Source organism: Seriola dumerili, unplaced genomic scaffold (assembly GCF_002260705.1).
Source record: "Seriola dumerili isolate Sdu_G_001 unplaced genomic scaffold, Sdu_1.0 BDQW01025465.1, whole genome shotgun sequence".
Lineage (NCBI taxonomy): Eukaryota > Metazoa > Chordata > Actinopteri > Carangiformes > Carangidae > Seriola > Seriola dumerili.
In genome coordinates this window covers 61,037-78,952 of record NW_019199720.1, presented here as the reverse complement: position 1 = coordinate 78,952, position 17,916 = coordinate 61,037, and the positions used below count along the sequence as shown (strand labels likewise).

Here is a 17,916-nt window from a genome sequence, read left to right as displayed (position 1 = left end):
AAATAACAGTGCATTTGCATACTTATAAAAATAATACAACCATCAAATATCAGAACTTGTCGATCTTCCAATAACCCTACCAGGCAAAAAAAAAATAGATAGATATTTCATTACGCTTTAACCAAAATTCAAAGTTCACACACAAGTAATCACGAAACCTTTAAACCTTCGATATTTTATGAGGCGCAGAGGCTCATAAAGGACTGTTCGGGTCGCTGCTCTCCAGAAAAACATGCGCACTGATTTAGTCATTCTCTCAAGATAGTTGATTGGAGACTCGGCGGGCAGACATATTACACGCAACGCTCTGCTGATACTAGTATAAAGAAACGTTTTGAAAGAAAACCGTCTTATCTTTTTTGATCGAATAAAAGGACTATTTCTCGTTGCTCCGGCACTCATCACATTCCAAGGCTTTAAAAACGGATTCTTCTCAATGGCGCATCATACTCGTCAGTATTCCCTGAGAGGGTACGTTTCCGTGTTTCTTTTTCTTTCAACTATCATGAACACGGTTTCCACCGTCACCCATTATTCTGTACCCGAAGAAATGGAGGAAGGCTCTGTCGTTGCTAATCTAGCAACTGATTTGGGATTAGATGTAAAGACTCTGAGTAAAAGAAAAATGCGCGTAGACGTTGTAGGCAACAAAAAATATCTTGACATTAACAAAGACACAGGAGAGCTGTTTATTTTAGAAAGGATAGACAGAGAGTTTCTGTGCCCGTCAAAGACTACGTCTTGTTTTCTTAAATTAGATGCTACAATTGAAAACCCAATACGAATGTTTAACATCGAGGTGGAAATTATCGATATTAATGATAACGCCCCTCATTTTCGACGAGGAACGATGCATTTAGACATCTCTGAATCAAGCCCCATTGGAGAGAGATTCTCACTGAACAACGCTGCAGATCCAGATGTTGGGACAAATTCTGTGAAAAATTACCACCTGAGCTCAAGTGAACACTTTGCGCTTGAAATTCAGACCGGGAGAGATGGGACAAAGTTTGCTGATTTGATTTTGAAAAAAGCCTTAGACAGAGAGCAGCAGGCTGTTCATAATCTAACATTGACTGCTGTGGACGGTGGAGTCCCCACGCGCACAGGTACAGCCAGCATCATTGTTCGCGTGCTTGATGTGAACGACAACGCCCCTTCATTTGAAAAAGACAGATACATCGTAGATGTGATGGAAAACTCTCCGATTGGAAGTCTAGTAATCAAACTAAACGCCACCGATTTAGATGAAGGGTCCAATTCTGATATTGTTTATTCATATAGTTTGTACACATCAGAGAGAACACAAAATATGTTTAACCTGAATCCAGAAAATGGTGAAATCAGAGTGAAAGAGATGATTAATTATGAAGATATTAAACTTTATGAAATGGAAATTATTGCTGCTGATAGAGGACAAAACTCTTTATCTGGACAGTGTAAACTGACAATACAGGTGACAGATATGAACGATAATCACCCAGAAATTTCCATCAAATCCTTTCAAAGTCCTATCAAAGAAAATGAACAAATAGACACAGTGATAGCTGTAGTTAGTGTGAGTGACAAAGACTCAGGTGACAATGGAGTGGTTGATCTTCATATTCCAGATAATATGCCTTTCAAACTGAGAGAATCCTCTGATAACTATTATGAATTAGTGGTGTCAGAGCCGTTAGACCGTGAGAAGGTTCCAGAATATGACATCACTTTCACTGTTACAGACAGAGGTTCTCCTCCTTTATCTGACAATGAAACTATGACTTTAGAGCTGCTGGATGTTAATGACAATGTTCCACAGTTCCCTCAGTCATTTTCTACTATACGTGTAATGGAGAATAACGCACCTGGGGCCTTGCTCAGTTCACTCACTGCCTTTGACCCTGACCTCCATGAAAACCAGTATCTAGTTTATTTCATCCTAGAGAAGGAGATAGCCAACACCTCCATGTCCATGCTGTTCTCCATCAATCCAGAGAACGGTAATCTTTACGCACTAAAAACTTTTGACTATGAGATCGAGAAGGAGTTTCTTTTCCACATTGAGGCCAGAGACTCTGGCTCTCCTCCACTCAGCAGTAACGTGACCGTTCACATCATTATTGTGGACCAGAATGACAACGCTCCGGTTATTGTCTCTCCATGGCGTGCACACGGCTCTGTGGTGGAGGAAAAGATCCCCAGATCCACTGATAAAGGCTCTCTGGTTGCCAAGGTGATAGCCTTAGACACTGACTCAGTGCACAACTCTCGAATTACCTACCAGTTTCTACAAGTGACTGACGCCACCTTGTTCAGTCTTGATCAATACAACGGAGAGATCCGGACTATGAGGATGTTCAGTTACAGAGATCCACGCCACCAGAGACTGGTTGTTGTTGCCAAGGACAACGGGGAGCCTGCTCTCTCTGCTACAGTCACCATCAAGCTGTCCACAGTGGAGACTGCTGTTAAGGCCTACTCTGACATGACTGAGGTTCCTCTAGAGTATGACATCTTCTCAGACCTCAACCTGTACTTGGTGATCGGTCTGGGCTCAGTGTCATTTCTCCTGCTCATCACCATATTGGTCACCATCGTGCTCAAGTGCCAGAAACCCAAACCCAGCAAAGCAGCTCCTCCCTGCAGGAACAGTGTGATCAGTGAGAGGAACTCAACCATCGCAGATTCCACTCTGGTCTCCAACGATGCCTACTGGTACAGTCTGTTTCTAGCAGAGACCAGGAAAGGAAAGCTGGTGGTCAGACAGCCTGTGCCAAAGGGCTCCAGATACATCGTGTCCAGTATACCAAGAGGCACAGGAGTGACAGACACTAGTGACTCAGCAGCTTCCACTCTGCAGGTATGAAGAAAATGTATTTAAGACATATTCCACACAACTGTACTTGGTGAATATCCATCAAGTTTAATTATAAGTGACCGCAGCAGTCATGCCCTTTTTGTTATGCCAGTGAATAAACGCCTAAAATTGATGATGCATCTGAAATTAAAGTTTAAATTAATTATGTACAATAAGGTTTACTTTAACCTCCTTACACTTCCTGCCATCTAGATTAAGTTATTTTTTTATATAATTTTGACAAATTTTTCAAGTAATTTAATCCACATTTTCCTTTCCTAGATAGATTTTAATAGTCATTTAACCATGAATTTGTCTGCATATTTTAGGTATTGGATGGATAAATGAAGTACAACCTGTGATAGATTCATATTGCATTAAATACATAGACACTTGTATGTAAAACTAAATGAACATGACAGAAAGAGGATATAGTGTTACACACTCTCTGCATTTACAACCACTGTGAACACGTGTGACCAAAAAAAAGAATAAAAGAACACATAAATGACCAAATTACCAATTCATATACAAATGCAATCATACAGTGAATGGAAACTTAGAATTACTCATAAGGTGGTCAGAATTCAAAGTCCCAGATGTAACCCTAATGTTATCTTCTGATTTAGCAGCTGAGTTGAAAGTTAAGGGAAACTTAACTTAAAGTGCTGAGCAACCAATTCTATTTTTTTTGCACCTTCTACATGTTAGACATTTTAGGTAAAGCCTTAAAGCTGTCTGAAACCCACTTTCACATTTGTATAACCTTGACTTTTCAAGACTGTTCCATTCTTGACTAGATTACCCAAGAGAGGCTTAAGAGTTCTTAAATCACAGTGTAAGATTTGCGAAACTTCTGTAAAATTGTGAAAATGCAAAAAAAAGGGAGATTTCATTGCTTATTTCACATTTAGACCACATTGGACCAGGTCCAGATCACAAACCAGTAAACCTGGACTGGTCAAATCTGGACTACATCTGTTTATCTGCCCACTGGTGGTCCTCATTGTGTCTTTACCCTTGCCAGTCACCTGACCTTGCACCTGCCTGCTGACATGATCCATCATCACCCCACCATCCAAAGAGTTTACACTGTAGACCTGCACAGCAGCCTAGTCATTTGCCATATTGTGGATTGTGTCTCCTGGGTTGCAGCCCTTTTGTTTTGCTTGAATCTGCCTGCAATTGTGATTTTGTCAAAAGTAGTATTTCTGAGTTTCTCATCCTATCACTACTAAGTACTGCTACAACTTTTGGTTGCATTCATAATCCAAATACTGCATTACTATGGTTTCAAGTACCCACATACCTCTTTAACTACTACTAAAACCTCCACATGTAAGTCTGTCTTAGTTTTTTCTTTCCCTCTGACTGTCTGTCCCTCTTACAATGTGTACATTTCTGTCTATCTCATTTACTGCATATCTTTCCTTCTTTGTTCCTCATTTCTCTCTATCTCCTCTGTTCCCTTATTCCTGTTTCTCTGCAACTCACAGTCACATGCACAGCTTCCACCCTGTCCTTGTTGTTCTTTATCTATCACTTTACTTTTCCCTTTATCCTTCCCTTTTCTTTTTAATTTACTTTTTATTTTTCCCAAGCTCTCTGTGCTTTTCCTGTTTACCTTTCTTTTGCTATTGTTCCTCACTGCCTTTCCTTCACTCTTTATGTCCTTTTTTATTCTACTTTTTCTTCTGCCCCTCTTTTCCATCCACCCCTCACCTTTTTGTCATTTTATATCATTTACACTCTGTATGGAAAATACACTGGCAATACAGATTTAGTGCTTTAGACTTGTTTTCAGTGTATACCATGTACCATGCAGGAACAGCCTGACCTTAAACCAAGTTTTTTTCAATCCAAACTGTTATAATTCATCCAATTCCTGTGATGGGTATTTTGCTCCAGAGGATACAATCTCCTTTCTACTTTCAAGTAGTGGAGTGAAAGTGAAGATATCTAATATAGCCTGCTGTTATTGTTTCGGTGGATTATTGTTTCTTTTTTAACTACAAAGTAATGATTTTTTTTAAATGTTCATATAATTTACAAATATATCAATTTTATTGAACAGAAAAAATATCCATATTTACCAGATTTAATCTTAACCACCTATCATTTATTTTTCTGCTATACTTAATAAACAGAAAAAAGCCTGTTCATGGATATAAGTTGAAACTGCTGTTGATCTACCCCTGACAGCATCACATTTAGGATGTATTGGTCCTGTTAGAGGACACCAGATTTTAGCAGAGAGGGTGTCGAGGAAGTCTGACAGGTATTCCACTTTCCTATCCAGGTGGGTGTCATCATCAAAGATGACTGGGACCCACTGGTCTTCAAAAGTAAAGTGGGGCTTCTCCTCACCAGAGACACTGGCCTGAGAAATATGAATTAAACAAACTCAGGTCTTAATATACTTAGTCCGCCCCCCTTCTCTGGGACAACAAGCCCGCAGTGTTCAGCCCAACCTTGTCTCTAAAACACTTATCTCCTAGTCAGCCTACTCCATCAGTTCCAGTAACAACAACAGAGCAGAATTCCCCCACCTGTGACTTGCTCTGCACAGTGGACAAGTGTTGCCTTAACTCTCATCATTGTATCTCGCTTTTATTTGCAACTAATGTGTTCTGGTGCAGCTCGCTGTGTAAATTGTTGGGGCTGATCCCAATGAGGATATGGCTCACCCTCATATGATAGCCTTCGTATAGGCTACAGTCACCCATTTTGCTGGTGTGCGCAACAAAGTATGTCCTCTGTTGTAGTATAGTGCAGCACAGTTAAGGATAATTCAGTGTGTAATACAGGAGACCAAGCGTTACATATGAAAGACTATCAATAACTCCAGCATATTGAATATTTGTTAACCTTATTGCAGATTGTGTGGGCTACCTTCTCATTTATTACATTTTATTACATTGTGATGCATTATCAGTTGAGCAAGCTATTCGTATGCTCCTCAATTTGGTTATTTGTCTTCAGTTAAAAAGTTTTTATTTTTTTGAGATGGATCTGGTCTGATGTGGTCCATTTGTGAAAAAAGCAGTGAAATTTACAAAATTGAAAAGTTCTATTCTCACCAATAGACTTGGGATTTCACAAATTTGAACGGTTTCACAATATCAGACAGCCTTAAGGCTTTACACACAAGCTTTCACAACAGTAAGATGTGGTCAGAATCGGTCAGCAAAGTAACATGAGTTTCCCGTATCTCCCCCTTTACTGCCGAATCGGAAACGATATTGAGCGTCTTGTCCCACCCAGGTAATTAGAAACCAGGAAATAAAACGTCACTAAAGAACTTATTCCCTGTTTCTTAAACTGTTGTGCGAAATCCATTCGCATTCTATCTTAGTTTAAAACAATATTAACTTATTGTTTATATAGTAATAGATTGTTAGAACAAAATTAATAAATTGTTTTAAAAGGTTGCAAAGACTCATAAAATACTATTTTCGTCGCTGCTGTCCACGAAAACTGATCACTGATGAGGTAATGTTCTCACGATAGTTCATTGGAGGAAGGAGAGTCAGTGATGGTATGAAATGCACGTCACTCCTTGACGAAGCGTAGAGAAAACGCTTGCTATTAAGATCGTTGGTTCGTTTGTTTATTCAACAAGAGGGCAATTTATCCACATTTCGGCACAAGTCCAGGCTTTAAATACTGGAGCTTCGTGATGGCGAAGGATATACGACCGTTATTCGGGAGAGGGTTCGTTTCCGTGTTTCTTTTTCTTTCTGCTATCATGAACACTGTTTCCACCGTCACCCACTACTCTGTTCCCGAAGAAATGGAGGAAGGCTCTGTCGTTGCTAATTTGGCAACTGATTTAGGATTAGACGCGAAGACGCTGAAGGGAAGGAAAATGCGCTTAGACGTTGTAGGCAACAAAAAATATCTTGATATTAACAAAGACACAGGAGAGCTGTTTATTCAGGAAAGGATAGACAGGGAGGTTTTGTGTCCCTTAAAAACAACGACATACTGTTTTCTTAAATTAGATGCAACAATTGAAAATCCAATACGAATGTTTAACATCGAGGTGGAAATTATCGATATTAATGATAACGCCCCTCATTTTCGACGAGGAACGATGCATTTGGACATCTCTGAATCAAGCCCCATTGGAGAGAGATTCTCACTAAACAACGCTGCAGATCCAGATGTTGGGACGAATTCTGTGAAAAATTACCACCTGAGCTCAAGTGAACACTTTGCGCTTGAAATTCAGACCGGGAGAGATGGGTCAAAGTTTGCTGATTTGATACTTAAAAAAGCCTTAGACAGAGAGCAGCAGGCTGTTCATAATCTAACACTGACTGCTGTGGACGGTGGAGTCCCCACGCGCACAGGTACAGCCAGCATCATTGTTCGCGTGCTTGATGTGAACGACAACGCCCCTTCATTTGAAAAAGACAGATACATCGTAGATGTGATGGAAAACTCTCCGATTGGAAGTCTAGTAATCAAACTAAACGCCACCGATTTAGATGAAGGGTCCAATTCTGATATTGTTTATTCATATAGTTTGTACACATCAGAGAGAACACAAAATATGTTTAACCTGAATCCAGAAAATGGTGAAATCAGAGTGAAAGAGATGATTAATTATGAAGATATTAAACTTTATGAAATGGAAATTATTGCTGCTGATAGAGGACAAAACTCTTTATCTGGACAGTGTAAACTGACAATACAGGTGACAGATATGAACGATAATCACCCAGAAATTTCCATCAAATCCTTTCAAAGTCCTATCAAAGAAAATGAACAAATAGACACAGTGATAGCTGTAGTTAGTGTGAGTGACAAAGACTCAGGTGACAATGGAGTGGTTGATCTTCATATTCCAGATAATATGCCTTTCAAACTGAGAGAATCCTCTGATAACTATTATGAATTAGTGGTGTCAGAGCCGTTAGACCGTGAGAAGGTTCCAGAATATGACATCACTTTCACTGTTACAGACAGAGGTTCTCCTCCTTTATCTGACAATGAAACTATGACTTTAGAGCTGCTGGATGTTAATGACAATGTTCCACAGTTCCCTCAGTCATTTTCTACTATACGTGTAATGGAGAATAACGCACCTGGGGCCTTGCTCAGTTCACTCACTGCCTTTGACCCTGACCTCCATGAAAACCAGTATCTAGTTTATTTCATCCTAGAGAAGGAGATAGCCAACACCTCCATGTCCATGCTGTTCTCCATCAATCCAGAGAACGGTAATCTTTACGCACTAAAAACTTTTGACTATGAGATCGAGAAGGAGTTTCTTTTCCACATTGAGGCCAGAGACTCTGGCTCTCCTCCACTCAGCAGTAACGTGACCGTTCACATCATTATTGTGGACCAGAATGACAACGCTCCGGTTATTGTCTCTCCGTGGCGCGCACACGGTTCAGTGGTGGAGGAAAAGATCCCCAGATCCACAGATAAAGGCTCTCTGGTTGCCAAGGTGATAGCCTTAGACACAGACTCGGTGCACAACTCTCGGATTACCTACCAGTTTCTACAAGTGACTGACGCAACCTTGTTCAGTCTGGACCAATACAATGGAGAGATCCGGACTATGAGGATGTTCAGTTACAGAGATCCGCGCCACCAGAGACTGGTTGTTGTTGCCAAGGACAACGGGGAGCCTGCTCTCTCTGCTACAGTCACCATCAAGCTGTCCACAGTGGAGACTGCTGTTAAGGCCTACTCTGACATGACTGAGGTGCCTCTAGAGTATGACATCTTCTCAGACCTCAACCTGTACTTGGTGATCGGTCTGGGCTCAGTGTCATTTCTCCTGCTCATCACCATATTGGTCACCATCGTGCTCAAGTGCCAGAAACCCAAACCCAGCAAAGCAGCTCCTCCCTGCAGGAACAGTGTGATCAGTGAGAGGAACTCCACCATCGCAGATTCCACTCTGGTCTCCAACGATGCCTACTGGTACAGTCTGTTTCTAGCAGAGACCAGGAAAGGAAAGCTGGTGGTCAGACAGCCTGTGCCAAAGGGCTCCAGATACATCGTGTCCAGTATACCAAGAGGCACAGGAGTGACAGACACTAGTGACTCAGCAGCTTCCACTCTGCAGGTAGAAATTATCACTCACTGCAGTTTGAATAAGGTCTTAGTTTCAACTTTAGTTTTGTGAGAAAAATATCTATCCTATTTTCAACACAGTTCACACTGCAATATTTCATTTCATTGGCATTTTTTTTTCTTTTTGAGTAAATATTGTTTGAGGCAAGTAAAAGTGATAAAAAAGAAAGAATAATTATATGTTTTGCAATTTCTACAATGGTAAATTTCATTCCAAATAAAAAACAACAAAATCACTAAATAAGTATCAAGTTTGGGCATCGGTGCACAATATCTCTACCTCTTATGTTTGTTTTACACTAAGGGCACTTACTGGTTTCAATTTTCGTGCGCGTGTGACCTCTTCACGCAGTAGCTGACCATCAACTGCCACAACAACAAAATTTCACATTCATCACTCAGTCTATCTGTATTGTACTGTAAAAAATCCTTTAAAACTTGTTTTTTCATCTTCCAAAAATACAGTTAAGAGTTCAACTCCCAATATCACTCTTTAGATATAATAAGTGGAAAAGCCATATCTTTGCTGAATTAACCAGAAAATTGAAGTTAAAATAAGAATTTATCATTCAAATAGAAAGCCAAGAGTTACCAACAAAATAACAAATATAACATTTAATAGAAACCTATCTGAAGAATGGATTGTAAATGAGAGGTTACACCTTTGCTTCATGAAACATTTACTATTTGGATGTGAAGCTTATTATATTTGTAATTTTATAGAACAGGACTTCCTGAAAATGTGTTTCAATTGTAACTTCAATTGTAGATACATTTTTGTGTGACTTCAGTTTGTGGACTGATATCAGAGGAATGGTTCTCTTCACTGTTATATTCACTGCAAATGAAAAGAAAGTCAAGTCCAAAGTAGAACGGAAACATAATACACAAACAGTCCATGTCAGACTTTTTTCAAACAAGAAAAGTCTCGACTCATGACTAATAATCTGCTGTATTTATTCTGATAGTGCGACATAGTATTTTAATCAATAATGACTAAACAGAATGCACACTACAGTTTTCTCTGTGCTGAACACTAAGTGTGGTGTATTTTAACAAACATGAGCTCTGCTGCCTGGGTGGTGCAGGTGTCCTGTCACTGTCTGCAGAATTAAAGAGTCAGGAGTTGTGTATGGACTTTTTTGTGCTTTGCATCACCACAGGACGAATGCAGAAAGCTTTAAACCAACATTTTAAAATGACTGTTCTTTTGCCAGCATATAATGTAAGTTAATAACATGAATGTCTCAATCTGTCTATCTATCTATCTATCTATCTATCTATCTATCTATCTATCTATCTATCTATCTATCTATCTATCTATCTATCTATCTATCTAAGATGGTAAGTATGTTGTTGGAAGAACAAACAATTACATAGCTAATTGTAAAACTGTTTTTTTCCCCACTGTTATAGGATTAATTGTAACAAGCTGCAGTATCTGTTATAAAGGGTGATACTAATCATGCATAATCTGTGGTATATTTCAAAGCTAACATTTCATTCGTAGTGCCTCGACACCAACTCTGTGATCATAGGATACACAAATAATCCTCTTTTGTGCTTGCAATGACCTGACCATTGAATTGCCTGTTTTTTTTCTCCCCACTCTTAAGTACCCTAAATGAGGGAAGTCCACTCTGCAGTTGGAGGTATGCAGGAGTCTCACTCCCCCGCTCCGGATGCCCTTTTTATGAATGATGTTACAGAACTTAGTGTTTGAGTTGTTTTTTGTGTTTGTTTTGTTCACAGTGGATGTTTTCTTTTATTCCTTTGTCTTGTTTAATTTGTCTTGGAGAAGGAGATTTTTTTAATTGCAAAGGGTCACTTAGTTGACATCACATGCAGTTTTCCAAATCTCCTGTGTTAGCCTCTTCATGCCCACTTTTTGGTTACTCATATTACAGTATCATCCTTAAAGCCCACTAAAATATGTCTGTGCAATCTAACTACCACAATAATTGACACTACCAATATTTTAGGATTATGTCCCTTCCTCAAAGTTTTTGTAGAATTTGACAAACATATAGCCATAATGACCTCGGTTGACCTCAGGGGACAAAGACATTAAGTCATAATAATCACAATGGGAATGATTTTACACTGATTTCTTACAGACTGTGGTCCATTTGCAGACAATCAAGCAAACGTGGTGATCCAGATACACTAGTGTTAAAACAGGATTCCTGTCCTAGTCATTACATGACAAAGTGAAAGTCAAGTATTGCCAGTTTCTGAGCCATACACTTGTCTCTTGTGCTCATAGTCCTAATTATTCAATACAAATAACATCAAATTGCTGCTTCACCTGAAGGTCATTGATTACAGTTCTAAAAAAATATCCTTCACTTCAACTTACAATGTTACCATTTGCTGGCTTTGCTATTTTTCACAATCAGGCTTTTGCAGTTAATATACATGTCAAGAAAATATTGATTTGTCTTTAATTGAATCACTATGTTCTCAAAAGGGTGCTGTGCATGTGAAGATTAATCTGTGTTCATCCCTTACTGACCCATCATTTATAGATTAGGAGTGTATCCTATTTTTGAATGTTTGAATGGGATTGGTCTGTGCTGTTTCTGTATGATTGAGTTAGCCAAAAATGTAATTCAACTGAGTGTTACTGACTTCACAGATTGACACTTCTGAATTCCTGTCTCTCTGTAGTGTGAATTGTGACCTAATTCTTTGTGCAGGAGAGGCGCAAAGTGAAACCAGTCACCCAGTTACCTAGCAACCACTCTCCTTCACATAATCGTGGAGCATGGTATTCATTTATAGACCCGCTACCTCAGCACTACATGTTCAAGGATCTGCCCAAAACCCCTTCACCCACTCTGTTTTCTGCCTGAAGCCCCTGTCTGAGTGACAGATGTCGGCTGCATGAGATATGTCAGTTTGGCCAGTCACACGGCTCTCAGTTCTCTAGTTCTTCCCCAGATTTATGTAATTCTCTTGTTTTGTTGGCAGGCATCCACCACCAGCAGCAGCAGTTCCACATAAGGCCACACAACTCCAGCTGCACACTGGATCTACGCTGACAGGAAAGCTTCACAGAGGAAAGGAGAAACCCCTGTCCCCAACCCCACCCAATGTCCATCCTGCTCAGTCTGGTCCCTCTTCTTCACATTGTGTAGTTGCCATGTTTTCACACCAAATGGGCCGAGGTGGCTAATCAAAGGCCCCCTCCTCCTTTAAGAACATGAAAAAACAATCAACAATGCCTCTCTGTCCATTATGCATGATAAGGCTGCATGGCTTCAACCACACTCCAAGACCTTCATACAAAACATTTTCAAGGAGACACTCGCAAAGAAACAGACTGTACAAAAAATTGCACCAGTGGATATTCAAAGAAGCCACAACAAGGACTAAAAGAGTGGACATGGAAATGTTGAAATGCCTTTAGGAGACTGTTTTCTCTCTCTATAAAAGAAACACCTGTTGGATATTTCATTTTTAACCTCTGTGCTTCGTCTTGCTGCACAACAGCATTGATGTATTATATATCAGTTAACTAAGAAGTGAAACAGCACAATTAACTAAATGTGAGAAAAGCACCAACCTACGATTTTTAAGTGTGGAACTAACAGGAATCAGTGTTTTATAAGTGTTGTAGCTTTCAGTAGTTTTTTGTTTTGTACTTGACTTTGTGCTTTATATGTGAGCTAGGCCTAAATATATGAATGAGAGTGCTAAGAGATTAAATTAAGTTTACCAGTACATCAAATAGAAGAGTGAGGCCTTTAGCCATTATGTATCTGCCTTTCAGTTGTTTTTGCATGGAATAATCAAAGTACTTTGATAATTTTAGATATCTTATGATATTGAGCAATCCATTGTCTGCAGTTAGGCATCATGGCTTAGTATTTTTCAAAACAAGATGGAAGATTACATTTTAATGGGACCACATTGACAAGTACAAAAGTGTAATACTTTCTGAATAAGGTCTTCTAAGATTTGTAATTTCATTACAAGGGTACTCTCAACTTAAACTTAAGTGTACAGTCAGTGTGTATGAATGTTATGTCCACTTGGACATTATCGGAGAAAATGAATCTAGGTTTTAAAACTGAACACAATTAAACACAGGTAGTCTTTGCGAATAGATAAATTAATATCTCATTATAACTACTTTATATAGAACACAAACATTACCATGTACTTTCACTTTTTTAAATTTCCAAAGCCAAACTCTGTTTGTTATTCATGTTCTGAGACTGTGTAATAAGTTGAAGAACTGATCATGAAGACTTTATGTTTATGTTACAATGTTGAAACAACATAGTTGTGATTGATTTTACTCAATGAAAGCTGTGCTCATGTGTATTACTACTTTATGTATCTGTATATGCGACACATAAACAGAGATACAGACATGCCTGACATATACAGTATACCATATGTCTGTATCTATACATATGCCTTTCCATTACAATATCAATGCTGAACTAAAACAGTGTAACTCTTGTGCCATCAGATTTATGGGATATCTAGTATGTGAAACAGTAAAACATTCAGAAATCATGTAGTCAAACTCTTTAGCACAGCTCACATTGCATTACTTGTATAAAGTTGTAATGTGTTATGGGAAAACATATACAGTAAGTGCTTTTGTACAGTGGTACTTTTATGGTGCAATATGTAGCAATTTGTGTAATGTGGGCTGATTGTGTGCTACGGTCTGGTCTGTATGATCTATTAAACATAAAAATATAGAACGATAAAGTTAATGTTGCTCTTCTGAATCTTTTGTATCGAATGGCATGATCTCCCTTTAGGACAGCTGCATTATCATAAGTCTGGTCTAGTTTAAAGAAGAGTTATGTTAATATTCAAATACATATGAACAGGTCAAAGTCAAATGATATGTATGGTGACAATGTTATTAGGTTGCCCCATTATTGTCAGCTACTTAACCAACTTCCCTATATTATGCTCAATTTCAGGTTCATATTTTTATTTGGATGTCCTACTAGAATAGGTTTTCATGCTTTAATGTTCAAAAACACGTTCTTTTTCTCACACTGTACATTTCTGCAGCACCTCCTTTCACCCTCTAAATGAAGTAGCCCCTGTCCCTTTAACAGACCCCTTTCCGCTAAGCCTAGTCTGCTCTGATTGGTCAGTTCCCACAGGCCTGAGAAGGCACCGCCCGCTGTGTTTCCGGGTAGAGGCTGCTGGTGTTTTGAAGAGAGAGAACAACCATAACAGAGTTTAACTACACCTCAACCGTGATATTCGCCACAGTTACCGCTTGTAAACCGAAAACTTCCCCAACCCTATCAGGTAGAAATGAACAACATCGGGAAACAAGGTGACAGTTTTCCGTGACATTTTCGTTAGGTAAATAGCCTACTGCTAACGTTATTTATATCTCTCATAATATTAGATCCGTCTTTAAGCATAAACTCTCTATACCATAAACATACACTCTGTTTTACGTTTGTCTTTACAAGTGCATCTGTGAGGAGAGACTTATAGAGCCCAGTGAAGTTGAAAGTATTTGTTGTGCGGAGACAAATTGGTAACGTGTGGCATATACATGCAGCACAATATGTAATGTAAACACTTATGTCACACCAGTGACACCATCATGATTCAGCAACCTGTCTGGAATAAATAGGTTGATTTACTTATGTAATTGAAAAACTGCTCAGTAACTTAAAGTATCAGCAGCTACTGTGAGAACTGTGTCCATGTTTCATAGAGTAACTTGGATATTTTCACTTGAAAAGTTTTTTACTTTTGGCAATTGCCATATTTATGCTTTAAAATGTTTGTCAAAGCTGCAGACGATCTGGTTGATACCCTTTCACAATAATGTAGTGAATATTCTGTCATTTGTATTGTGATCTGTAAACACCATAAAAGTTTGACTGTGAACAGAAAAATCTTTAGCTGCAGTTATTCTTTACTGCCTATATACACTCTCTAAATATAGTTGAACAAACGCCCAAATTCAGAACATGATTGTCTTGAGTATATAGGCAATCTTTTTGTCTATAGCCAAGTTTTCATCAATTGAATTCCCATGAAACACTTTTTTTTCAGATACTGTAAAGCATTTATTGTCATCACTCATCAATCGTAGCTGTATTTAGTGTTGTACTGTTTTGCCACAAGATCTGATAATAACATAAATCATGCATCAATCGTCCATGTTAATAAAAATCATGATTTAAAACTTGATTTGCCATTTGCTCAGGTACACGTGTACAAGGGCACTGGGATTCTTGTGCAGATTTCTCAGTTAATTAATAGAAAAATACAATATTAGATTAGATTAGATCATTTAGATGAGCACTGCACAAAGTACAAGTACTCAGCCAATAAAATGCATTTTAGCGTCTATATAGAAGTGCAAAAAGCAGTAAAATGCAGAGTGATGTACATACTGTAGCCTATAGTATACAGTTTGTATACCTATAGAGGTATACAAATAACTGTGAGAACACACACAACAGCATGTGCATCAGTTATAGTAGGCAATTGCACCCCCGTGGAGGTGAACAGAGACACCTCCTTTTGACTCCCACCAGCTTTTTCAAAACCTCCTCCACATATGGTGCCGAATCCACAAATACTTTTTCAAAGACAAGGTCCAACAAGTGGACAATGCTCTGTCCAATAATCGCCATACACAAAGACTGTTTACATTTTTTCTTTTTCATGTAGGTGCCACAAAACAATGTCTGTTTAAAATTTTCTTATAAAGGCATGTTACACTTCATATAATTTTTACTTATTCACAAGAATATTTGTGTTACTTTACTTTATTGTGTTGAAAATGGTATGAAACTGATGTGCAATAGTAAATACAACATGTACATTACATAGGTTCTTGGGTGAAAAATAAAGGATTGTAACACTAACAGAATGTCAACTCAGTCTTCACTAGTTTCACAAGTTTGGCTCTGCATTCTCCATTGTGAGTTGTTTAAGAGACAGTGGTTGCATTATATCTAATAAAGATGAATTTATGATGCCACATAAAGGTTCACACACACAAAAGCTTTAACTGAATCCAGTTTTACTTTATTGGTGTCTAACACAGATATGTGGGCTGACCTCATAAATACTGTATAAAAGCACTGAAATGCCCAAAGATGACCTCACACAATGCCCGGTCTTCTACACTAAAGGAGTTGTGGTATTATGAATGTAGATGGTTACGCTACTAAATTGTCAGTATTTGTATTTGAGGTCAGGCTCCTTTCTTACAGAAGAGAATTAGGGCCACGTAATATATATATATATATATGTATACAGGAGAAAATGGTGGGATGCTCTGCAGATAATTTTTTCCTTTCTTTAACAATGACTGATGTGTTCTCGGGGCTGGTGGTCATTGGTACCAGCTACTACTGACTTCCAGGAAGATTATTATAGCTGACATACAGAATGGAGTCTACAGCGACTCACAGTGTGCACTGCTATATCACCCCGTTCATGTAATTTATTTTCAATTCAAATTCACTGCTCAGCCATTGTACTTCACAGAATGACAACAAGTGGTAGGTATAAGTGGTAGGCTTAAAACCAGAAAGCAGATCTTTCCCTAGAATGCTCAGATGTGTGGCCTCTAGTTTGATCTCCTCTTTCCTCTCTGATACTGAGACAGTGTAACAAAATAGGAACACTGACTGCAAGTGTCAAAGAAAAGAAGATGTACCCTGTGAGTGTGTTTCCACCAAGATCTTCTTTCTACAGCCACACTGATTGAAGAACACAAGCTGTCATTCTGGACTTCCCACCACCGGAATGTAAGTACAGATTCAAATAAAACAACATTTTTTAAATCATATTTAAGATCTATAAGACATAAATAATGAAGACAAAGGGGAATCTATAACATAGAGCACAATATCTGCAAAGTAAGTTCAACTACAAAAAAACAAACCAAAAACAACAACTTCCTGCTTTTAATATTTTTAGCTTAACTCACTCAACACTCAACACACATCTTCACTGAAACATGCAGACACCTTTCCTTAAAAAACTGAGCTCACACTGCCAAAATTGAATCAATTACCATGACTTTGCATAGGCTGCATGCTTATGTGTATTATTAAGCATCAAACAAACCCTTTCCATTTTGTGAGGATGAGTCACCTGGTACACAGGTGGAGGTACAAATCGAATGTATTTACATTATTCAGATTCACTTTTGGGCAAGTAAACCAACTCTGCCTCCTACAAAGTTTCAATACTGTTACAAACGGCTCAGCCTGCCTTCAACAATAAAAAATGTCTTCTTATGTGGCCTTGTTCACATGCAGTAAGAATACATCATTTGAACATTTAAGGGGAACTTATCTTTAAAATACGTATCCAGGAGGCAATACTCCCTTTACATGTTTTCTCTTTTGGTAAAAAGGCCTTAAGTCATTTATATATAGATCTTATACCTTCCATCTATGTGTATCCATTTCTCGACTGACTGAAGATCACTAAAGGTTGCAGATCACTATGATGCCCAGGGCTCAAGCCCAGTTCAGGTCCATAAAGAGTTTTTTTTTCTTCTAATCTGACAATAATTATTAAATGGAATCAAATGCTTTTTAGAAACACTTAAAATAATTCAAGTGCAAAATGAGCGAGTCAAAAAAAGAGGGATATTTCCACAGACAGACATTTGAGGAAGTGCATGACAATACCTCTCTCATATATGACGGCAGTAGAAACAGGGTCCAGCTGTGTGCCTCCTCTGGGCCGTCTGCACAGTCATGCTGACTGTGATCATCCACCTCATGTGAGGACATCATGTCCATCTTTATCCTGCAAAGAAACACAATGTCAAAAATAATTAACATTTATAGGAAAGAAGCAACCACGTTATGTCTCAACCAAAGCTCTAAATATAGTCTGATGACTTGTACTAAAGGGCACAATTTGAAATGTGTATAGTTGTCATAAGAAGATGCATTTTATTTATTATACTGTGATACAAAAACTCATCAGCAGGTTTGGTTAAA

At 38.5% G+C, this 17,916-nt stretch overlaps 2 protein-coding genes across 3 annotated transcripts; both read left to right on the top strand.

Moving 5' to 3' along the window:
• Positions 1-285: 285 nt before the first annotated feature.
• On the top strand, positions 286-2,848 carry LOC111240240 (protocadherin alpha-C2-like). Its single transcript, XM_022770204.1, has one exon. It carries the CDS (start codon positions 437-439, stop codon positions 2,846-2,848), a length of 2,412 nt encoding a protein of 803 aa, XP_022625925.1. The 5' UTR covers positions 286-436.
• Positions 2,849-6,402: 3,554 nt separating this feature from the next.
• Positions 6,403-13,671, top strand: LOC111240239 (protocadherin alpha-C2-like). 2 transcript variants are annotated; one of them, XM_022770203.1, is made up of 3 exons: positions 6,403-8,927; positions 10,552-10,587; positions 11,909-13,671. In XM_022770203.1, the coding sequence occupies exons 1-2, from the start codon at positions 6,519-6,521 to the stop codon at positions 10,561-10,563; spliced, it is 2,421 nt and encodes an 806-aa protein (XP_022625924.1). In that variant the 5' UTR covers positions 6,403-6,518; the 3' UTR covers positions 10,564-10,587; positions 11,909-13,671. The 2 variants fall into 2 exon arrangements, with proteins under 2 accessions (XP_022625924.1, XP_022625923.1); XM_022770202.1 differs by lacking the exon at positions 10,552-10,587.
• The last annotated feature ends 4,245 nt before the right edge of the window (positions 13,672-17,916 follow it).